General features: G+C 43.3%; 1 protein-coding gene across 2 annotated transcripts in view; it reads right to left on the reverse strand.

The window, feature by feature from the left end:
* Positions 1-24,299, reverse strand: part of ptpro (protein tyrosine phosphatase receptor type O) — a 77,739-nt gene that overhangs the window by 22,990 nt on the left and 30,450 nt on the right. For both annotated transcript variants that reach the window (XM_066669437.1, XM_066669436.1), the window contains exons 2-13: positions 17,112-17,391; positions 16,285-16,440; positions 15,856-16,008; positions 13,349-13,903; positions 13,096-13,257; positions 12,252-12,448; positions 11,861-11,981; positions 11,440-11,633; positions 8,828-8,939; positions 5,512-5,675; positions 3,463-3,583; positions 1,144-1,277 (exon numbers count right to left, since the gene is read on the reverse strand). In XM_066669437.1, coding sequence (XP_066525534.1) covers positions 1,144-1,277; positions 3,463-3,583; positions 5,512-5,675; positions 8,828-8,939; positions 11,440-11,633; positions 11,861-11,981; positions 12,252-12,448; positions 13,096-13,257; positions 13,349-13,903; positions 15,856-16,008; positions 16,285-16,440; positions 17,112-17,391 — 2,349 coding nt within the window. The remainder of the gene's footprint in view (positions 1-1,143; positions 1,278-3,462; positions 3,584-5,511; positions 5,676-8,827; positions 8,940-11,439; positions 11,634-11,860; positions 11,982-12,251; positions 12,449-13,095; positions 13,258-13,348; positions 13,904-15,855; positions 16,009-16,284; positions 16,441-17,111; positions 17,392-24,299) is intronic.

Raw genomic sequence — 24,299 nt, forward strand, 5'->3', positions numbered from 1 at the left:
GTTATTAACAGTGATCGTTTGTAAACAGAGTCGTTCCTTATATAATCAATCATTTTGTATATGCGCTTCTTCTTAGTTACACTTCTAATCGTCTCACTTTCAGCTCAAATGCTTTTCGCTTCTAATATCTCGCTCTGTTTTTATGTGAGGGCAGGACTTAACACATATTACTCTCACTTTGGCCTGCAGTTCAGCAGAGCCACCACCACCACCACACACACACACACACACACACACACACACACACACACACACACACACAGTACTCTCCCCTCAACCTGCAGTTCAGCAGAGCCACCATCATCACCACACACACACACACACACACAGTACTCTCCCCTCAACCTGCAGTTCAGCAGACACACACACACACACACGCACACACACACACACACACACACACACACACACACACAGTACTCTCCCCTCAACCTGCAGTTCAGCTGAGCCACCACACCACCATCGCCACACACACACACACACACACACACACAGACACACACAGACACACACACACAGTACTCTCCCCTCAACCTGCAGTTCACCAAAGCCACCACCCTCGCCACACACACACACACACACACACACACACACACACATACACACAGTACTCTCCCCTCAACCTGCAGTTCACCAAAGCCACCACCCTCGCCACACAAACACAGACACACACACACACAGAGAGTACTCTCCCCTCAACCTGCAGTTCAGCTGAGCCACCCCCTAACACACAGGCCATACACACACACACACACACACAGACTACTCTCCCCATGCACTGATATTCAGCAGAGCCCTCAGCATCTAACACATATACTCTGTGTTTGTGTGTGTGCGTGTGTGTGTGTGTGTGTGTGGAGAGGTAAAACTTGCAGGCTTTTGCTGATGTAGAAGGGCATATAGAATGTACTTTGTGGGCGGGGCTTGTCTCCAGCAGCCAGTGGCCCTCCTGTGCAAAATTGTATTTTTTTGGTTATGGTTTCTGCTTTTTGGTTCTGATTGGCCCTAGTTAGAGGTCATACATGTAATTCATATCATAAAAGGGTAAAACAGATCGGCTAAAATATGTATATATCGTGTATAAAGTTGTCACCTGTTACGGGAGCCAACAGTAACGGACTCTCGAGTGTAAAGTCTCCATACCTTGAGTGGTTTGTTAGGTCCGAGTTTTTTGCAGTTGATCTGGTAGAAGTCGACCACTCCCTCCTCTGTCCACAGCAGAGTGACTGCCGAGTGTGTGGCGTTGACAGCGTACAGGGACCTGGGAGGTGCTGGCTCTGAGTAAAAATAAAAAACAAAACACTACTGTTATGACTGACATGTATGAAAATCAACTTCCTTTAAAAAGCAGAATAAAAAGAAGTAATGTTTAAATAAAACAAAATTATATGGTAAGAAATATTCCGCCTGTGGTTGTTTCTGCTGACAGACTGAAAATTCTTGATTGCCCTGCAAGTTTCACTTCTATTGCATGCACTAATCTTAAAACTGAATGTAGTTTAAAATAAGCTCGGAGGCTGATGAATCTCCGAAATAAAATTACTGAAGTATGTAAGTTTAATCATGTATTACAGTTAGATTTTATTTGTTTATAGCTATCCTTATTGGCAGTTACAGAACTGGCTAGTTATTGGGATACAAGACAGATAAGAACTGGTTACACTGGATACTACTCATTAACAAACAGCTAAAATAGTGGTGTTGGGAATAATAGAGCAACACACCAATGACAATACCATGACAAAGACATACCAAGTCAAAAGTGAATATCTTGAACTGAGAAGGCTACTGCTTAGTCAGAGTTCTCTAGAAAGAACACGTAATCTACGGTGATGAGAAAAACATGTGTGTGATACATTGAATATCACAGAGAAGACCAAGCTTAACAAGGTTTCAGGATTAATTTCGTATACTAAATTAAACCTAGCCTTGATCAGGGGTCTCGTCACAGTCTATTGAGATGTGGGACTATATTTCAGTGTCCTGTGCTGGAGCGAGCGGTTAACTAATCCAGTGAACGCCGGAGGGGGGTCAACATAAATACAGTGGAAAAATCCCACAAATTAATAAAACCTCTGTCTTAAAAGATAATAATCATGCAATAATCAGCATAAGAGAAAACAGCTAAAGTATGAATAGTATGTAATAAACTCATTAACTCATTAATAAACTCAGTGGGATTAAAAAAATTGGTCCTGCACAGACCTCTATGTGATTGTCTAGGGACATCTGCTTCAGCCCAATATTTACTGAGCACCTCAGAGTCCCAGTAAATATTGGGCTGAAGCAGATGTCTCTAGACAATCACATAGAGGTCTGTGCAGGACCAATTTATATATATAAATACATACATACACACACACACACATACAGTGCAAAGCAATGAGATATGTGGAAGAACGGTGCTGTACGGATCTTCTGTAACTGCTGCTTTATAGAAATATGTTGATTTTGTCAGACGTTCTGAACAAGTCTGTGTCTGTTTACAGTTTGCTGCTATGTTTCATCATCTCTAATCATTTACTGCATGGAGCTCATATTTAAAACAGGGAATAGCTGCCTCTTGTTGCAATCTGACGGCAAGAAACGTCTAAACGTCCTTTGAGCCCCATTTGTTAAGCTGTCGTTGTTCTTCAGGCCACGTCTCAAATCTCTCCCTACTTCCTCATGCCCTATGTGAGGCCTATTGACTAACTCACTGAAAGACAAATGAAGACAAAGCCCTTTGTGGGAAACGTGATTTCTGGGAAAACCTTGCTCTGACCGTTCAGAATGCAGAACCAGAACATAAGCATGTGAGGAGTGTGGTGTGTTCTCCCTGTGTCTGAGTGGGTTTCCTCCGGGTGACTGTCTGTGAGGAGTGTGGTGTGTTCTCCCTGTGTCTGTCACCCGGAGGAAACCCACTCAGACACAGGGAGAACACACCACACTCCTCACAGACAGTCACCCAGAGCGGGAATCAAACCTACAACCTCCAGGCCCCTGGAGCTGTGTGACTGCGACACTACCTGCTGCTCCACCGTGCCGCCTGGTCAGAATTATCATTCCATAAAACACATTTTGTGATCGCTGGCTAATACACCCAGCAGAAACTGCAGCTGTAAGTTGAATAAAAAAAAAGTAGTCTGATCCATTATTCTCCCATTTCAACACGGTGCAGTGGATTTTTCTTTTGCATGCTAATATTACACATCGGTTCTGGTCTAGCAATGCATCAAAGAACTACCTGTCTTTTTGATATCCTACTTTCAGTTCAATGGAAGTAAATTTCAGACCTATTCCCTTCAGTAGCAGCAAAGCTTTCAAGTTGCAAGAGCAAAATCATAAGCGATAACTGGGGTGTAGGCTGTGAAGATGCAGAAGGGTTTTGTTTGCTTTGCAAGTATAATGCTGAAAGTGTTTTAAAAGGACAACCGGCTGACACTGAAAGAGATGCTGAGAAGGCAGAGGCCAACGACTGACCCAGTTTCATGATGTGAGGAGTGGAGGTGTTGCGGCTACGCTCAGTACAAGCGGTGACAGTCAGGTTGTAGATGTCGCCAGGGGGGAGAGCTAGTGTGGCCTTCATCATGTTACGTGTCACCTGTGGAGAAGAGGAAAGGAACACTTAACAGAACTGATAGCTCACAAATTACTTAAAATTCTTAGGCGAAAACAAGACAGAGGAATGACTACAGCAAAGGAATTTAGGGGCAATTTAAACTGACATCTATGTGATAACAGAGCTCTAACACAAAAACAGAACTAAAACAGTTCAGCCAAAGAGAATGAATTTTTGGAATGTAATCTGTAAGTGTCGCGCCCTCGTCCTGTCATGCCTGTTTTCCCCGCCATGTTCTCTCTCAGCACATGGCTCTGTTTGTTATTGTCCATGTCTCCGCCCTTGTCCCGCCTCCTTGTCCTTAATCCTCGTTATCTGTTTCAGGTGTGTCTCGTCTGTTCATGTATTAAAGTTCCCTTGTGTCACTTCCTTGTTTCGGTCATTTGTTTTGCTATCTTCCAAGTCGTGTCGTTTTGTGTCTTTCCGTCTCCAAGTCAAGTCGTTTTGTTTCCTAGTTGTTTCGTTGTGTTTTCTAGTCATGTTCCTCTTCCGTAGTTGCCTGTCTTTGTTTTGTTATATCTTTTGTTTAATTAAAAGTACGGTGTTTTAGCGAGTGCGTCCGTCTCTGTCAGTCTGCCCCGTGATACATGACAGTAAGAGATACAAAAATTTACAAATGTTGGACTGTTAAAAATAACTTTCTTTGAAATTAAAATAGGCACACAACTTATGGTTTCCTTAAAAATATTACATTAAAGAAGAAAATTAAAATATCAAGCAGGTAGATACTGCTGGGGTACCAGTATTAACATTCACGCTTTTTTCTAAACTTATCTACGAAAGTGAAACTGTTAAAGGACAGCAAATTTCACACAGGCAATTATTTGGTTTTAGCGAATTAAGTGTTTCGAGGACCAAAATGAAGTCTGAAATGAAACGTGAGACAGCTCAGTTAGCAAAATTAAGCATGTTTGACTGACCGTTTCAATCTCCAACTCTTTCAGCAGCAGTCAAAAGGATTTAAACAGTTTAAACAACAGTCTAATGGCGGATGTTGGCCAAGAAATCAATGACATCACGCAAGACATTGATCTGAAGCTTGAATGTGCATCAATATTGCTTTTAGCAGATATTTACTCTCATGGCATCTGACGGCAGAACGCGAGCCAATAACAAACACGAATGTTAAAAACAAACAAACAAATAAACAAAAAAACTCTCCTTATTCATATAAAATATTTAGCATTGTATTGTGTAATTACCGAATTCACAAACGATGAAAAAAAGTGCGTCCACGCTAATCTGTATCTCATCTGTATATTTTAGGCTCTGAGCGAGTGAACTGTATTCTCTGAGCAAACCCTGTGGACAGATAAGCATCTCTGACTGTCTCCTTGCTGGAAACATTTAGTAGACTCTAATTAATCCTTTTTTTCCCTGTGTTAGATAAATATGTGTGGTAGGTAATTGGATTCATTACAGGCTAGTGTTGGAGAACCAGGAGAGTCGGGGAAGACACCAGTGCTACCCTGTGCTTTTTTTAATTAGGCCTCAGAAGTACACCCAAGAAGCAATCAATAGCACATCTCATCATTAGCTAACAAGGCTGAAGATGCTCTATCTTAGACCCCACAGATCAGCTTGCTTTTCTAAGACCGTTGTCCCGTTTTAGTCTTAGCACGACTACAGTTTACGGTAAACGGCCACAAACTGATTATCAGTAATTGATGGCAATTGTGGTAGTAAATCAAGGAAGGAAGTACACTGATTCATCATGCTCTCATTAAAATAATCCGGCTTTCTTTGGTAGGTTCTGGAAATGTCAGGATCAATATGACTGGAACAAACATGCACAACAAAATATAATAAAGGTATTTAAACTTCACTTCTGCTCCCTAGATATTACATAAACAATTATTGAACAAACCAAATGTAATAATGTTGTTCGAATGAAGAATTAAGTGTCTTACATCTGTAGAGAAGCGTCTCCTCGAGCCCTTCTTGCCCTCAGCCACCACCTGCCAGTGGAGCATCCTGGAGTGAGACAGGTCAGTGAAGAGGTCTCCATAGGTCCAGCGCACATACAAGACCCCATGAGAATAATCCACTGAAGAGATGTGGGGGGCCTCGGGAGCTGAGAAAGAGGTTTCACACGTTATTTGGTGACATTAGTTTAGCTCCCAATCAAGAGGTTTCTGAGATTAAAGTTGAATCTGATCAAATTTTAAGATAATTTTAGATTCACACACTGCCTAATGAAAAGAGGTGCAGCTGAGGCCATCATGCCCAATGCTAAGATCTGGCCCAAGGGCAGAGAAACTGCATTCTGGAACGGTGGAGCTTCATTAAGTACCTTTTTAAATGGCTTTTAGGATCCAGAACAGGATATTCAACATACAACTACCTGACTGTGTCCGTGTTCTCTCTGTGTCTGTGTGGGTTTCCTCCGGGTGACTGTCTGTGAGGAGTGTGGTGTTTTCTCCCTGTGTCTGCATGGGTTTCCTCTGGGTGAAAGTCTGTGAGGAGTGTGGTGTGTTCTCCCTGTGTCTGTGTGGGTTTCCTCCGGGTGACTGTCTGTGAGGAGTGTGGTGTGTTCTCCCTGTGTTTGCGTGGGTTTCCTCTGGGTGACAGTCTGTGAGGAGTGTGGTGTGTTCTCCCTGTGTCTGTGTGGGTTTCCTCCGGGTGACTGTCTGTGTGGTGTGTGGTGTGTTCTCCCTGTGTCTGCGTGGGTTTCCTCTGGGTCACAGTCTGTGAGGAGTGTGGTGTGTTCTCTCTGTGTCTGCGTGGGTTTCCTCCAGGTGACTGTCTGTGAGGAGTGTGGTGTGTTCTCCCTGTGTCTGCGTGGGTTTCCTCTGGGTGACAGTCTGTGAGGAGTGTGGTGTGTTCTCCCTGTGTCTGCGTGGGTTTCCTCTGAGTGACTGTCTGTGAGGAGTGTGGTGTGTTCTCTCTGTGTCTGTGTGGGTTTCCTCCGGGTGACTGTCTGTGAGGAGTGTGGTGTGTCCTCCCTGTGTCTGCGTGGGTTTCCTCCGGGTGCTCCGGGTTCCTCCCACGGTCAAAAAACACACGTTGGTAGGTGGATTGGCGACTCAAAAGTGTCCGTAGGTGTGAGTGAGTGAATGTGAGTGTGTTGCCCTGTGTAGGACTGACGCCCCCTCCAGGGTGTACCCCTGCCTTGCACCCAATGATTCCAGGTAGGCTCTGGACCCACCGTGACCCTGAACTGGATAAGTGCTTACAGATAATGAATGAATGAATGAATGAATGAATATCTAACCTAAGCTATTCTACAAGAGTAGAAATTATTAGGGATTTCATTCATTTATTATTTATTTATTCATCCTCTGTAACCGCTTATCCAGTTCAGGTTCGGCCTACTCATGCCACCCCTATTAGGGACTTGCTATATATAAAAATACATATTAAATGTAACATAAAACTAACATAAAACTGTCATATGTGAACAACCAAAGTCATCTGAATCTTGCTGCTAAGCAAATCATTTTAAAACCCATGACATTAAAATAGAGTTGGTTCTAAATTTGCAGCAATAACAGCCTTCATGTCTATGGAAACATCCTACACTAGCCTAGGGACCCCAAGTTCCAGCCACTTGAAAATAAAATATCAGAAATCCTAGCTAACTGTAAATAAATATAAGAACTTTACTCACTCAAACGTTTTTCAGGAGACATATGTGTGTAGATTAATGTCCAAGACCTGTTTGACTCTGACAGTATATATGTTTTTATATAAAGACGTTTTTGTTTAAGTAGGTGCTAATACTGCTAAGATTATTGGCGTCCCCTAACTTCAGCCACCTCCCCTGCTTATGACAGTCAAACGAGACCGTTGCTACCACATTCAGTGGTTTTGAGAGGTTCACAATGGGATTACGTTTGTCCTGTGTTGGTATCCGTACTCTACATGTAAGGATTACAAATGGCGGGAAATTTTCCCCTCACAGAAAAGGAAGCTAACCGCTAAGCTAATTTTTACACTGCGGGAAATATCTGTCGCGAAATGGAAATGTGTTGTGTTCCACATGCAGTTTTGCACACAAAGAATTACAACACTGTTAAATATACTTAAATATTGTTTAGATGTGTGATTTCTTGCAAGACTGATGTTTAAATACCCTACTAGGGCTTTATCTTATGTTTTATTGTTTTACCCAATGCGATTGGCGAAGAGAGAGAGCGGAATTGCACCATATACGGCAGTGACCGGAAATAGGGGACGGTCGGAGTTAGGAGGAATACTGATTGTTGTTGCCCAGTCTAGTTCTTGTATACCATACACAACATACACGTCCCGTATGAATCTGGCTTATGTACAGGTCACTGTCATGATGAAAAAGGAAAGAGCCGCCTTCCCCAAACCTTTGCCACATAGTAGTTTGTAGAATTACTTTAATGTTAAACCATGAAAAAGTATTTCAGACCAGTATACCATTAAACTTCAGTTGATGTTATGCATTCTTGCAGGTATCTTTTTTCCTGTCATTTGCCAAACTATGATTCACTTATGAACCTGATGATTTTAACGGTGCCATGATTAAAGTCATATAGCCCTTTTCCACCAGCGAGGGACCGGTTGGGTATCCGTTCATGAATCTGATTTTAAACCATTCGGCACATTTCCACCAACATAAATGGGTTCCCGAACGAGCGAAGGGTGTGTTGATAAATTAATATCAAGCAATGGAACTGGACATGTTTTTGTACAATGTTATATTTCCCTCAGTGCCGTGCTGGAAAATGAAAAGTGTTTTCTGGGGCTGTGGTCAGCAACACTTGAGGCTCATTGGCTAATTCTCTCCATTGTCCTCCCTGTAGAGAAGCTCAGCAGGACCTCTCAGAACTTGGTATCATTTACATGTGTATCAGAATCTGCTCTATTCAGTGAAAAATAGATGACTTTTTATTATCTGTGGCTCAGTCACAGCAACACTGGAACCAAGCAACCTCACGATGCCCACCGCTGATGACATCTGATGACTGTTGATATCTTTGATTCGCATCCAAACTGGTGGAAACACTGGCTGGTTCACTGGAACCCCAGTGTTGGAAAGGGCTAACAGAGATCTACAGGCATGGTATATGTTCAGTGATTACATGGCTGTCTGCTAGGTTTATGCACCTGTTTGAATAAATAGCTGTGTCTGAATAGTTAAACCCACTTATTAAATAGTATTCGTCAACAACACTGTTACCAGCATGGCTTAACTGAGATCAACTGAAATATGTATCTGCTGACGGAATGGTGTTATGTGCCATGTTAACCTACCAGTAATAAAGCTCACGGTGGATCCATCACAGCAGCTAAGTGGTGGGTCACCCCAGGTCACCATGGTCACCCGAAAGTTATAGTACCAGGCAGGCAACAGGTCTGTCACTCTCTGTTAAGAGGGGAAGAAGGTGGGGTAAATGTATGAAAAAACATGTTCATTTATTTATAATGCCACATGAAAACTTCCAAATGGGGTTCAAGAGCACAACTGTAAAGTTATCTGCCCGGAGCAATCTCTTTCTGTCAAAGCCCTATTATCACTCTAAGGTAATGCCCTTTCAACAAAGCAGTTCTCTGTGCCTCTTTCTGTGTACCTGCCACAAAACCCTTCACTCAGCTATTCAGAATCAGGTGGGATGACTGGCCTTTGCGCTCATTGATCTGTTTCTGTATTGCATTACAGCATCTGATTTAATTAGCATGTAAGCTCTGCCCTCCAGCCTGACCTTGTTTTAACTGCTATATTGTGTTCCTACTTTGCTGCTCCAGCAGCCTTTAATTCTCACTTAAGGCCAGTAAACACCCACACGTTGTTCTACCACCTAATGTGCAAGTGAGCAATTTCGATCATGCAGTATGCAATTAAGCAGGAGTATAATAATTACGGGAAGAAGACTGCTCACTGGGATATCATTTGCGTATTAGCACAAGTAATGACTTGAGAACACCATGTGCGAAACTTATCAAGTCTTTATGTCTTACATGAGTGCTTAAATACATTCTGACAGTGTGTCTCGCTGTACAATAATACAGAAAGTAATGCTCTGCTTCTGTCGGTTCATTTTCATTCATTTGACAAACACTATAGTTGAATTAGGGTAGTGTCGCAGTCACACAGCTCCAGGGACCTGGAGGTTGTGGGTTCGATTCCCGCTCCGGGTGACTGTCTGTGAGGAGTGTGGTGTGTTCTCTCTGTGTCTGTGTGGGTTTCCTCCGGGTGACTGTCTGTGAGGAGTGTGGTGTGTTCTCCTTGTGTCTGTGTGGGTTTCCTCCGGGTGACTGTCTGTGAGGAGTGTGGTGTGTTCTCTCTGTGTCTGCATGGGTTTCCTCCGGGTGACTGTCTGTGAGGAGTGTGGTGTGTTCTCCCTGTGTCTGCGTGGGTTTCCTCCGGGTGACTGTCTGTGAGGAGTGTGGTGTGTTCTCCCTGTGTCTGTGTGGGTTTCCTCCGGGTGACTGTCTGTGAGGAGTTGGTGTGTTCTCCCTGTGTCTGTGTGGGTTTCCTCCGGGTGACTGTCTGTGAGGAGTGTGGTGTGTTCTCTCTGTGTCTGCGTGGGTTTCCTCCGGGTGACTGTCTGTGAGGAGTGTGGTGTGTTCTCTCTGTGTCTGTGTGGGTTTCCTCCGGGTGACTGTCTGTGAGGAGTGTGGTGTGTTCTCCTTGTGTCTGTGTGGGTTTCCTCCGGGTGACTGTCTGTGAGGAGTGTGGTGTGTTCTCTCTGTGTCTGCATGGGTTTCCTCCGGGTGACTGTCTGTGAGGAGTGTGGTGTGTTCTCCCTGTGTCTGCGTGGGTTTCCTCCGGGTGACTGTCTGTGAGGAGTGTGGTGTGTTCTCCCTGTGTCTGTGTGGGTTTCCTCCGGGTGACTGTCTGTGAGGAGTTGGTGTGTTCTCCCTGTGTCTGTGTGGGTTTCCTCCGGGTGACTGTCTGTGAGGAGTGTGGTGTGTTCTCTCTGTGTCTGCGTGGGTTTCCTCCGGGTGACTGTCTGTGAGGAGTGTGGTGTGTTCTCTCTGTGTCTGTGTGGGTTTCCTCCGGGTGACTGTCTGTGAGGAGTGTGGTGTGTTCTCTCTGTGTCTGCGTGGGTTTCCTCCGGGTGACTGTCTGTGAGGAGTGTGGTGTGTTCTCCCTGTGTCTGCGTGGGTTTCCTCCGGGTGACTGTCTGTGAGGAGTTGGTGTGTTCTCCCTGTGTCTGTGTGGGTTTTCTCCGGGTGACTGTCTTTGAGGAGTGTGGTGTGTTCTCCGTGTCTGTGTGGGTTTCCTCCGGGTGACTGTCTGTGAGGAGTGTGGTGTGTTCTCCCTGTGTCTGTGTGGGTTTCCTCTGGGTGACTGTCTGTGAGGAGTGTGGTGTGTTCTCTCTGTGTCTGTGTGGGTTTCCTCCGGGTGACTGTCTGTGAGAAGTGTGGTGTGTTCTCCGTGTCTGTGTGGGTTTCCTCCGGGTGACTGTCTGTGAGGAGTTGGTGTGTTCTCCCTGTGTCTGCGTGGGTGTGAGTATGAATGTGTGTGTCTGTGTTGCCCTGTGAAGGACTGGCGCCTCCAGGGTGTATTTCCGCCTTGCGCCCAATGAACCCTGAATCCACCCTGAACTGGATAAGGGTTACAGATAATGAATGAATGAGGATATAGTTGAAGGCCCATTCCCAACGCTTATATCCAAACCAACCTGCATGAGCAACACAAAATCGAATGCTCTAATTGTTTGGTCGAGAATAATAAAAACTGCACATTCAGTTGGTGTCTGAGGAAAGAAAAAACACCAAACTCATACAACAAACCTACAAGACATTTCTGTACGGCTGAGTCTTTTTTGCCTGTGCTTTTGAGTGTGGTGTGTTTCTGGTCTTAATTATGTTCAAAACTAAGGCTCAAAATTTCAAAATAGAGTTGATTATGCTATTACCACAGAGGCAATGACAGAGGCAGTAGCTGCAATCTCATAGTAGGTGGTCCACTGGGAAGTCTGCGTGGCAGAGTTAAAAAAGAAAGTTTGCAGCACGTATTTCCGGAAGGCTACGTGGTATGGCCTCTGCCAGCTAAGTATGACAGCCGTGGGACTCAGCGGGTATACCACCAAGTCCCGCACTCCTGTTGGCTCTGTCAGAGAAATAAAGGAGGCAGAGAATCAGTCACAATCAGGTTACCAAAAATAAACATGCAAAATAAAGTCAAAAATAATTTAAGAACAAAATAAAAGACTGTGGGTTTTAATAATCATCACAAAAGTCTTTCACTCGATGACACACTGTTGTTGGTAAAAGTTCCTAATCCCAATCAATCACATGATAATGATATACAATTAAATATAACACACAAATACATACCTATATCAATAATAACTGGTTCAGAGGGGGGGCTAATTAGGGGTCCATTGGTGTGATACACTACAACTCTGTACTGAGCACCAGGGGTCAGGTTAGTGATGATGTCACTAGTGATGTTTTCCTGAAACGAAAATCCATTATGAGGAGAAGTGTGGAGAGTACATCAGTAAAACACTATCGCAACCAAATGTTACTTCTCCTGGCCACGGTGAATCAGTTCCATATATTTAAGGTTTAATAACAATAAATTTAAGCCTGTGTCTGAACTGTAGCCTATTTTCCTAGGTCTCCTGCAAAGCATACCCTATTGAAACTGGAGTTTACTCAGCATGAAGCACACCAACCAATGATTACATGAAAAATAAGTCAGTGTAAGACGCCTGTGCCTTACCTCGGAGCAGTATGTGTTCTCCATGCGCTGACTGAGGCTGGGCTTGAGGCAGGTCAGAGACAGCACTGACACCAGACTGCCATTGTGTCTCTGAGTGGATGGAGCCCAGGATACAGAAGCAGTGCTTGTGCCCATCATCTTCACACTCACTGCCTGTGGACGCTCTTTTGGCTGCTGCAGCCATTCACCTGTGGGGCCTGCAGCAAACAGAGACAGGCTGAAATCTAACAAGAAATTTGAGTGTATCATATCATATCCAGCCATCCATCCATCCATTATCTGTAACCGCTTATCCAATTTAGGGTCGGGGGGGGTCCAGAGCCTACCTGGAATCATTGGGCACAAGGCGGGAATACACCCTGGAGGGAACGCCAGTCCTTCACAGGGCAACACAGACACACACACACATTCACTCACACACTCACACCTACGGACACTTTCGAGTCGCCAATCCACCTGCAACGTGTGTTTTTTTGGACTGTGGGAGGAAACCGGAGCACCCGGAGAAAACCCACGCGGACACGGGGAGAACACACCAACTCCTCACAGACAGTCACCCGGAGCGGGAATCGAACCCACAACCTCCAGGCCCCTGGAGCTGTGTGACTGCGACACTACCTGCTGCGCCACCGTGCCACCTCATATCATATCGATATCGATATATCAATAACGGCCATGAAATTGAAAACTGAAGCACAGAGTTTCTTATTCCTTTCTGAAATCATGGTCACAGGCATTTTAAATGAATAACACTGCATTTCTGTCTTCTTATAGCTGCTGTGTTTCATTAACGTCTTCTTGAAAGCTGTTTGCTCTATGTCTAACAGTTAAGAATGTTACTCACTGAGGTAGAAGGTGAATCCTGTATGTGCAGCACTCTCTCTAGGCTCGCAGTCACCTGAAGAGCTGATGGTTGTGACCAGCACACGATAAATTCCAGGCTCAGAAAGCTCAGCGAAAAACTCATGAGTGTTTTCATCCACTGAGGCCATCTCTGTGGAGTTACCTGAGAAAATCAAAATATTGGTTTGAAATTGTACATCTTTCACAGTAGTTTCCAGTTGTTTTTTCACAGTTCTAAGTATTAGAGCTCTCACCATCTCGGTAGATGTATATATTGAAGCCATCATATGCGGTCGGGGGGCGAGGGGGCAGCCAGCGAAGCTCAAGCAGGATTGGCGGAAGTTTGGTGGGCATAACTGTGGGCTCTAGAGTGAGGTCCATAGCTGAGCCAGGCTCGTTTGAGTCTTCATATTCTGGAACCACTGCATTCACAAAGTCATCATCAGTGGGAGAGGGGTTTCCCGTGGGCTCGGGCCAAGAGGCGTCGGTGGCGTTCTCGTCTTGTGAAGAGTCGCTGATGTTAGTGCCGATGTGTTCCTCAGTGGAGGTATATGCAGCTGTGCTCACGACTGACGCTGAGCTGCTGTTTACACTGTGAGGTTGCTGCGTGACTGTATTAGCCCCCTCCTCAAAAGCAGAGTCCTCCTTTTGCTTCTGGTCCTGCTCCTCCGTTACAGTGATGTCACGAATCCTCCGTGCAGGAGCTTCATGGCCTGCCTTCTGCAAGGTCTCACGCCAGTTAGTCATGGGCAAGCCTCTTGCGGTGAGGTGGACAATCTTCAGAGACACATTGAGGGGAGGGTGGGGCACTAGATATACAAAATACACAAATTACATAATTACATTCACGGCTTTATAAAATGACACGTATTTCACAGGGAACATACTTTTATAAAGTAAGACAGGGATCTGAATGATTTGGGGAAAAACAGCTAATTGTGATTTTACTGGTCAATACCGCAACAGACGTTGAGACTGCAATCATTTTCCAAATTAAGTTCCAGACCAAATACAATTTCAGGGTTAAATTACTTCTTCAAATTTAAAGCTGTTCTCTGGAATTACGTGTATTTATTTTCATTCTGAAGACAAAACCAAGGACACTAGAACTCTTGCATATGGCTGCGTGTAATTTGGAATACGATCTTTAATAAGTAATGAGCTCCTCTGGGACGAGGCAAATTTAATTGCATCTCGTTATGAGGATAATGAACCCAAGGCAGGTCAGAGTGACTCTGAAGGGTCTTCCGAGTTCATGAGTGCTCACGCTGAAACTGACTTGAATAATTCATGTCACGGAAAGTGTCGATCCATAGGGGACTGGGAAAGATCTGTCCCCTCACAGTTCACTCACAGTAATTATAACAAAATGGACGACCAAATGTTTTTGCTGATAACTAAAAGGTTCCTCCTGAACTAACAACAAGGGCACAGTCCCATAAATCACCTCCATGTTTTACAAAAACCCTCAGCTCTATCATTTACAAACACGCACATAATGATCATCTCTGAGGTTAATATCGTCAGTAACGAACCCGCCTAATTTTTCCCAGTGATGTGTTTTACAGGCTTTGAGCGCTCATTGTTTCCGAATGAATATTCATAAATTAATTCTCAAATATCATCATTAAAATAATGACATTTACATTTTATTACCATCCTTAATTTAATTATGCTTGGTTCTTCCGTTCACACAGTATTAGTCTTCTGTTTGTAAACAACTGATTTACACATTTACATATTCATATTCTCAATGATAATCACACAGTTTTAGATGGTTTACTGAATGCTAACTTAGTGTCCAAGTACAATTCCATCACAGGTGAAAAGACTGGGAGTGACTGTAAATTGATATTAAATTTTCTCGACTTACAGTGATCCCTTGTTTTTCGCAGGGGATGCGTTCCAAGACCCACCCGCGAAAAACGAATTTCCGTGAAGTAGAGGAAAGATATATTTCAACGTATTTAACGAGTATTTGGACTTTTAAAACCCTCCCTGTGCTGTTAACAACCCACCCTTTGCGGTAAACAGTCATTCTATAATGTTTTTCAGCTGGAACTACATGTGATATCCTACCAGTTTCTTTAATAGAGTCATTCCTAAGCTGTGATTTAGCATCAGTAAATTTCACTCGGATGTGGACATGAACAATACATGTACTGTACGTAAGAAATACTTGTAAATGATATACTTTGTCACCTACAGGCCTAGTCTAATACAAGTAAATATTAATGAAATATTTTGGCTATTCATCTTTCACGGTTTTCCTAGATTTTCCCTCAATATCCGCGACATAGCAGCTATAAGCCCCCTTGAAAAAACTCGCGACGTAGCGAATCCGCGAAAGATGAACCGCGAAGTAGCGAGGTATTACTGTATAGCTATTCATAAGCGTTTGCATTTAGCTCCGTAGCTATACGTAACTACACACCCATGGTCCAGTTTGTTTATCATGAAGTAACAGCTGCTACATATAAATATTGCATTAAACCTCTAATATAATAGTTATATTTAGCCATCAGCTAAAATGCTACGTCTTTAACAGACAATTTAACTAATCTAAGGAATGCACCAATCATAACTGTATACGGCTAATTCAGATTTATATTGATAATCCAGAATAGCCTGGATATTAGCTAAACAAAATGAAACTGAAACTTCCAATTTCAATTCGGATTCCTTTAAACCCAAGTATTGTTCAAAAAGTTAAATCGAGATTTGAGTCAAGTAACTGGACGTATACTCTCAACAAACCTACCTGTCCTGTGGTGACGTAGCTCATGGCTCACTTCGCTCTTCTGCATTAAGATGCTTTTGTTGACAGTGGCTTCTGAGATCAGTTGGAAGGTGATATTACTGTAACACGTTCCAGGCAGCCAGTGCTTGAAAACGGTTTTTCCTTTCAGGAAATCTAGGTTTTAAAAACATTCATCATAATCAGATCTGAAAGACAAGCCTAATATGTCTATAAACTTACCTAATATAAACAATATGAATTTCATAAAAAAAAGAAGCAGAAGGCAAACTATTTAAAATGTTCAGTTTCATAATTCAAACTATTTGCTACAGTCTTTTTTTCCAGAAACTTATTTTCTAAAGCATCTCATTTAAATTTAAGTCATTTTCCTGGCCATATGAGCTAATGGCCCCAGTAGGCAGCGTCCATCTGTTCTCCCCAAGGTCTGACCTTTGTAGAGCATAGATCGCTGCTCATGGCCCTCTGAGTAGCTGATGTTAACTCTGCTGAAGGTGTTCCTCTCTGGGGAGCTGAGCTCAAATACTACTCCAGTCTCTGGAGCTGCTCTGTAGTCAGAAATCTGCACACTCTCCAATGGAAGAGGCTCTGGAAAGCAGAAGGAGTAAGATGTGTGCTGACAGTGGACCGGCACAGAGCTGGGTGTTAATTAGTACAATAAGAGTGAAATAAACAGGGGTTGGACAATGAAACTGAAACACCTGTCATTGTAGTGTGGGAGGTTTCATGGCTAAATTGGAGCAGCCTGGTGGACAATCTTTATTAACTGCACATTTCACCAGTAAGACCATGTGCATCCAATGGTTCAAACATTGTGTCCTGAAGGCGGTGCCGTGTATCAGGACGACAAAGCACCAATACACACAGCAAGACTGGTGAAAGATTGGTTTGATGAACATGAAAGTGGAGTTGAACATCTCCCATGGCCTGCACAGTCACCAGATCTAAATATTATTGAGACACTTTGGGGTGTTTTGGAGGAGCGAGTCAGGAAACGTTTTCCTCCACCAGCATCACGTAGTGACCTGGTCACTATCCTGCAAGAAGAATGGCTTAAAATCCCTCTGACCACTTGTATATGTCATTCCCAAGACGAACTGGCCGCAAAAGGAGGCCCTACATCATACCAATAAACTATTGTGGTCTAAAACCAGGTGTTTCAGTTTCATTGTCCATCCCATAGTCAAATACGTCAAATTTACATATACCCCAATATAGGTCCCATCTGTGTAACGCTAACAGCACTAAACTGGTCTTACTTGTGAGAACAGCCACAGTTTTGATGGGCCTGGACCAGGTGGAGCCATTGCCCGTCAGGAGGCTGATGGTGTAGCAGAGCCCATGGTATGAGGCGTTATAGAGAAGGAGAGCTGGAGCCAGCTGGCTACTGTTGGCACTCTGGAAGGGGAGGATGTGACTCTGAGGCTCCCCTGAAATCCTGGCAGCATATGCAGTGCCATTTTCCCTTATATCAGAGGGCTCCAAGGTCATAACGATAGAGCTGTCATCCTGTAACAACACCTGAAAAGGTGCCACCGTCTGAGGGGGAAAAAGAAAACAGTTCTTGTTAAGCTAAGGACTAATTCAACAGAAAAAAGCTGCACAAATGCAAAAAAAACAGTGTGATCAGGGCTCTGTTGAAAGCTTAGCTTATTACTGTTCACTAGCATAGGTTTATGTCAAGATTTCTCTATGGACCAAGCAGACTTGGTTACCACTATTTAAAATTGAATAAACTGAAAAATAATAAGGGAAAGAAACACTAAAAACACACAATAACTTTACAAGAATATACAAAGAACATAACTTCAACTTTATAGAGCCAAGAAATGCTGTAAATGCATGTGGTTGAAGGATAAAGAAAACAAATATTTCAAACACACACACACAGATTTTCCCCTTCCCCACCCATGAAGCCCCCACTGTGACCAGTGAAGCAGGAAATTCAAATGAAGGCAGGGACTGAGGTAACTACTGCTGTAGGCCAAAACAGGACAGAATTACATCAGTCTTCAGGTCTAGAAGCAGAGTTCCTATACTGACACATAATAAGCACTTTAACATAACCATGGGTGCCTGATAAGACAATAATACATCACCACAATAGCCAGTGGTGGACAGTAACCTTTACTAGGGTACAACCAGCCCACCGTCTGCACATGGGTATTGATCCAAGTGCTGGATGCGCAAGTCTGCTATATAAAATGGTGTGGAATTTGCACATGACCTACTCACATCCTCCTGTATCAGTCCAGTTCAGTGCGAGAGTCCAGGTGTGAGAAGCAGGAGACAGAAACTGTTTGTTGTTGGCATTTTTCCTAGTTATTTTCATTGTCCATACTAGGACAATGTTTTAACCACATTTAATCAGTACTCTTATTTCTCTGCACTCGTTGTGTGTATTTCATGTCGTTTAATGTCACACGTAAATATGGGTCCGGCACTGAAACTGGAGAGACTCAGATGAGGAGTTGCGCTCTGCACAAAGTTGCAGCACGAAATCAGAAAGGCTCAGATCATCCCACGTTTACTGACCTAGGCAAACAACAAAAAAGCTGACTTGGTTGTCTTGTTTCACAGTCTGTATGACAGTGACCTCCAGATCCACAAATTGTTAAAGCAGGTAGGTTCTGTCGGTTCATTTTCATTCATTTGACAAACACTATAGTTGATGAGGGGCGGCACGGTGATGCAGCAGGTTAGTGTCGCAGTCACACAGCTCCAGGGACCTGGAGGTTGTGGGTTCGATTCCCGCTCCGGGTGACTGTCTGTGAGGAGTGTGGTGTGTTCTCGCCGTGTCTGCATGGGTTTCCTCCGGGTGACTGCTGTGAGGAGTGTGGTGTGTTCTCCCTGTGTCTGCATGGGTTTCCTCCGGGTGACTGTCTGTGAGGAGTGTGGTGTGTTCTCCCTGTGTCTGCGTGGGTTTCCTCCGGGTGACTGTCTGTGAGGAGTGTGGTGTGTTCTCCCTGTGTCTGCGTGGGTTTCCTCCGCGTGCTCCGGTTTCATCCCACAGTCCAAAAACACACATTGGTATGTTACTTGGCAACTCAAAAGTGACCGTGTGTGTGAATGAATGTGTGAGTGTGTGTTGCCCTGTGAAGGACTGGCGCCCCCTCCAGGGTGTATTCCCGCCTTGCGCCCAATGATTCCAGGTAGGCTCTGGACCTTTAAACTAAATTATAAACTGAGTGCTGAACTGACGACAGTGTCCTGTAAAGAACGTCAGTCAGTGACAGGTGTTGTACATAATGTATACTGGAATATTGACTTTTTTTTTTTTTTTAATCATACCATTGCTATTGAAACATTTTACATTGCGATATATTGATATTAAAGTCTTGTCCAGCTCTACATGGAAGCATTTTAGAACAACTTGTATTTCACCAATAGGTATTAGACTCAATACCTGAGGACTACAAAGAGCAAAATCTGATACTCTGTCCCTGCATTCTTCAATAAGACATGTTCCTACATTGGTAGAATCCTTTGATGCTATCTCAAACCTTTCTTTGATGTTTTTATAGCAGCAAAAAAAAAGGTTAACTCCAAAATTGTTAGAAATGGTAGACTTTTAAGTAAACCCCAAAAAGTTAATGTCATTACACGCTTTGAAAGCCTTAGACGTGATAAATTAAGGCCTGTAGTGAGTCAAACTTACTGTTTGTCTATTTTTACATTCATTTTAAGTGTTTAATAAGGACTACAGCTGAGCAATTTACTGCAGCAATACACTTTTTCATCTTCATGTACATCTCATACATATCTCGGGGTACAGAGCCATATTCTTCATCACATAACAATCTAATAATTTTAAGAGCAGTTTTGTGTTGATACCTTCTTCAATAGATTCATTTCAAAGTTTAAATAAACATGAAGCTTAGTCACTTTGCTGAATCGTTCTCTACTGTATTCATTTAAATATTTTACACACTGAAAACATTTTTAAATATTTTTCAGCGCAGTCTTTATACACCTACCATGAAAAAAAAAAAGCAGAGCAACTCTGTATTGGGACTAAGCAGCATTGGGCAGATGGTTTCTCAGCCGTGGGCAAACCACAGCCTCAACAACACACTCATCTATCCCCAGCCAGTTCTAAGTCTAATGGGGGATCCCCTGACAAAGATTAACTATTGTTATTCAGTGTTTGATGAGCAGAGCATGTCCTCAAGCTGGGATTAAAATCACCCCGCTGAGTTTCGGATTCACGTTATTTAGCTGCAAGGGTCACTTAGTGCTCTACTGCTACACATGGACTTACTGTGTACTGGTAGAGAGCGTTCTCATTCTTGTTCCCAGACCTACTATAAGGAAAACTTCATGTTTTCATTGTTATTAGACTGCCCCATGAAGTCGTTATTAATTTATTATAAACCAAGGTGAAAATGCCAGGTCAACTAACTTTAATGATGTATATAGATTGTATATAGTTTAAGATTTTAATCAAAAACACTTATACAATCATTTGTGGCTCTCCAGTCTGTTTGTGAGCTTCAATCCAGTCTGATGTGTTTGTGAAGCCCCAGAGTCTGTAAATGTCTAAAACAACACAAAGTGTGTAAGTCCAGTACGCCAGTCTTTCTCTCTCTGCACAAGGAACAAGGAAAAAAGGGGTCTAGAGGTCCTGGGCGATAGGAGCTCAAATCAATATCACATTTAACTGTTAATTGTTAAATTTTACCATGATTGCGATTAATGGACGATTATTTTGTTTTTGTATTTTTGACCCTCGTAGTTCATGACGAGGCTTGTGCTGTAAATAAGCTCCACTATTAAAGCTGTGATGTTTTTTCTAATGACGCTGGGAGCTTGTTCCTCTCTCGTTTTCTGAGCACTGTTTATTTTTGGTGTTATTGTGCTTTATCGCTGAAACTGAAACGTTTACATTTGACTAGTGGTTTTAAAGGGACAGTACATGAACACACATTGGGGACATAACAGAATAAAAATAATCAAAATAATCGATATAGACAAGATTATGTCGATTAGAAGTTCTGAATGTCGTTTACGATTATTTGCCCAGCCCTAGCATCTAGAGTTTTAGCGTTTTTTTTATAATGAATAAAAAAATAAAAAAGCAACAACAGAGATGAGGAAGCTGCTGTATTCATCCTCCATAGGTGGGTAATATTGAATTTTTTTTGTTTCAGATTATTCATTAAGTCTTTCTCTGTAACCGCTTATCCAGTTCAGGGTCACGGTGAGTCCGGGGCCTACCTGGAATTATTGGGCGTAAGGCGGGAATACACGTTGGAGGGGGCGCCAGTCCTTCACAGGACAACACACACACTCACACATTTACTCACACACTCACACCTACGGACACTTTTGAGTCGCCAATCCACCTACCAACGTGTGGACTGTGGGAGGAAACCGGAGCACCCAGAGGAAACCCAGACACAGACAATCACCCGGAGCGGGAATCGAACCCCGGAGCTGTGTGACACTACCTGCTGCGCCACTGTGCCGCCCTGTTTCAGATTGCTTAAGGTAGAAATGTCTCCAAATACAGGAGAAGGCTAACTGCATGAAGGTAAACACAGACAAAAAACCTCAAATTTCAAATAAGTTTCTGTGGTAGTTTAAACAGTGAATGAAATGGATACATGTTTTTTGGGCGGCACAGTGGTGCAGCAGGTAGTGTCACAGTCACACAGTTCCAGGGGCCTGGAGGTTGTGAGTTCGATTCCCGCTCCAGGTGCGTGGGTTTCCTCTGGGTGACTGTCTGTGAGGAGTGTGGTGTGTTCTCTCTGTGTCTGCGTGGGTTTCCTTCGGGTGCTCCGGTTTCCTCCCACAGTCCAAAAACACACGTTGGTAGGTGGATTGGCGACTCAAAAGTGTCCGTAGGTGTGAGTGAATGTGTGAGAGTGTGTGTGTGTGTGTGTCTGTGTTGCCCTGTGAAGGACAGGCGCCCCCTCCAGGGTGTATTCCCGCCTTGCGCCCAATGATTCCAGGTAGGCTGTGGACCCACCGCGACCCTGAACTGGATAAGCGCTTACAGATTATTAATGGATGGATGGATAATGAATACATGGTTTTCATTGGAAAAGACCAAACAATCCACGTGCAGTGCAATAATTCTTCCTCTAAGTTCTTAATTCTTTAGAGGGACAGCCTTCTAGGTTAAAGCAGAAGTTACCCAAGACCGGAAGCCAGTTCCACTTCAGTCCTACAGTCTTAAAATGGCCTTACATTTGTTTCAAAATGCCAATTATATTTCATATCATTTCACAGTGTAATAAAGTGGTTATATTTATCAGCCTAGATAGTCCATGCAATTGAGAGCTTCTTTATGTCCTTCAAAGCCCACTATAACAATACCAATTAATAAACTATACACCGCTTAGGCGTACAGTAGAGACTCCTCGAACAAAAAAAATCCCATAGTCTTAAATGGATTAAGTCATCTCTCCACCCACAGGCGAAGCCCCCATTTAAGAACTGACTCTGCCAGTAAAGAACATAAAGCGAGACTCATCTGCTCTCAGAATTCTTTCTGCGTCTCGTTTCCATAACCTCCCCTTGGGCCACTTCCAGTCCAGACAGCAGGATCAATGGCATCAAAGAGAACTCCATCACATGTGCTTAGCAAGATACTGTGAGGAAGAATTGGGTGAAGAAGGCCCTCAAATTCAAACCCAGGCTTCCTCAGCTTAGCTTAACGTCCACGGGGAGGCAATTTGTGGCCATGAGCCATGTCGTCCTTCACTTCAAATGCTATTTTTATTCAAACTGGAAAGCTCTGCAGTGTCGAAAGCAAACAGCAAAAGCCCTCTCTACTTTTCTGGACACAGTGAGATCTGTTTGATTCCACGGGGGAAGCACTTGACTGACCTCTGGTTTGTTTTCTTTCCCGTAGAGTTGGTCTTAGCAGCACACCAAACATCTGCCGTCTCTCACAGCCCCCTAGCTGCTCCACTGCTCAGAACAAACTGCCCCCGGCAACATGGCACCATGGCCAATAGGACACATACTAAGAGCCAAGTGATGTGAGAGGCAATGACACAGTGGTTAAACATCTGTAATATCACTAAGATTAGAAAGATACTAAAAAAACTACTGACTACATCAGCTTGACTTTCTGAGTAGCTTAGGTACAATTTCAGGGGAATGTCAAAGGGAAAGCCAACACATTCATCTTAGTTTTGTGACATTAGCACTGACAGATGGCTATGTGACAGAGCTGTGTGGAACATGGATGGGACTGTGGAACATTGATATTAAACAGGTTTTAGACATTTAATTCAGGTATTTTTTTTTCAATTAATGTTATTCTTTGGATTAAAGGAATGGTACATCATATTTTACCTAAAAATTACAGCTTAAAAATCAAACTGACCTGTAATAATGATCCTCTGCTTTACTAATCTGAGCTCAACACTGCAGAAACTGCACTACATAACATTTGGAGGAGGGTAGGAAACCACACCATTCCCATTGATTTCAGACAGTGCTTTAAAAATAAATTACTCTAGGGGGAGCCCCACCCATCCATCCATTCTGTAACCCTTATCCAGTTCAGGGTCACGGTGGGTCCAGAGCCTACCTGGAATCATTGGGCGCAAGCCAGGAATACATCCTGGAGGGGGCGCCAGTCCTTCACAGGGCAACACACACACACACATACTGACACTTTTGAGTCGCCAATCCACCTACCAACGTGTGTTTTTGGACTGTGGGAGGAGACCGGAGCACCCGGAGGAAACCCACGTGGACACAGGGAGAACACACCACACTCCTCACAGACAGTGTTGATTCGGAGCAGGAATCGAACCCACAACCTCCAGGTCCCTGGAGCTGTGTGACTGCGACACTAACCTGCTGCTCCACCGTGCCGCCCTAGGGGGAGCCCCGTGAGCAAAAAAAAAAAAAATCTTAACGTGTACCTTTAATGGAGAATATTAAAAGTACACCAAGAAACCAAGTGCCAGTTGTTAAACAGCATTGGTGTTTTGTTTTTAGATTTGTTTTATAGAAGAAGGCATATTACATCCCTTTTCCATCCGTTCTGGGATGTCTGGATGCCTTACTGTAATGTCTGTAATGTTCTTTAGTCGAAATAACACAAGGAACAAACAACACAGGCCGGTTCTTACCCTGTCTAATCAGCCCTATTCAGAACAAACCCTTTAGCACCTGTGCTTTTCAAAGACAATGTGCCACTGTTTACACCAACGCACACCACAGTGAAGAGCAACGCAAAGAAGCTCTGGTCTTCATACATTTTCCTTGGTTTTCTCCTTCTTCTCTTTTATTGATTTTTTATTTCATTTTCCTCAGTAGACTTACTCCTCAGCATGTGTTGTGTCTGTTTTACACCATTTAACTTCTGCGTCTGTTTTTCACAACTTATTTTTTACATACAATGTCCCTTTCAAATTAGCTTATTGTTTTTAATGCTAATGTCTTTCTTTTTTTTTTTAATTATAGGTTTATTGTGTTTTAAT

This window comes from Hoplias malabaricus, chromosome 4 (genome assembly GCF_029633855.1).
Source record: "Hoplias malabaricus isolate fHopMal1 chromosome 4, fHopMal1.hap1, whole genome shotgun sequence".
Lineage (NCBI taxonomy): Eukaryota > Metazoa > Chordata > Actinopteri > Characiformes > Erythrinidae > Hoplias > Hoplias malabaricus.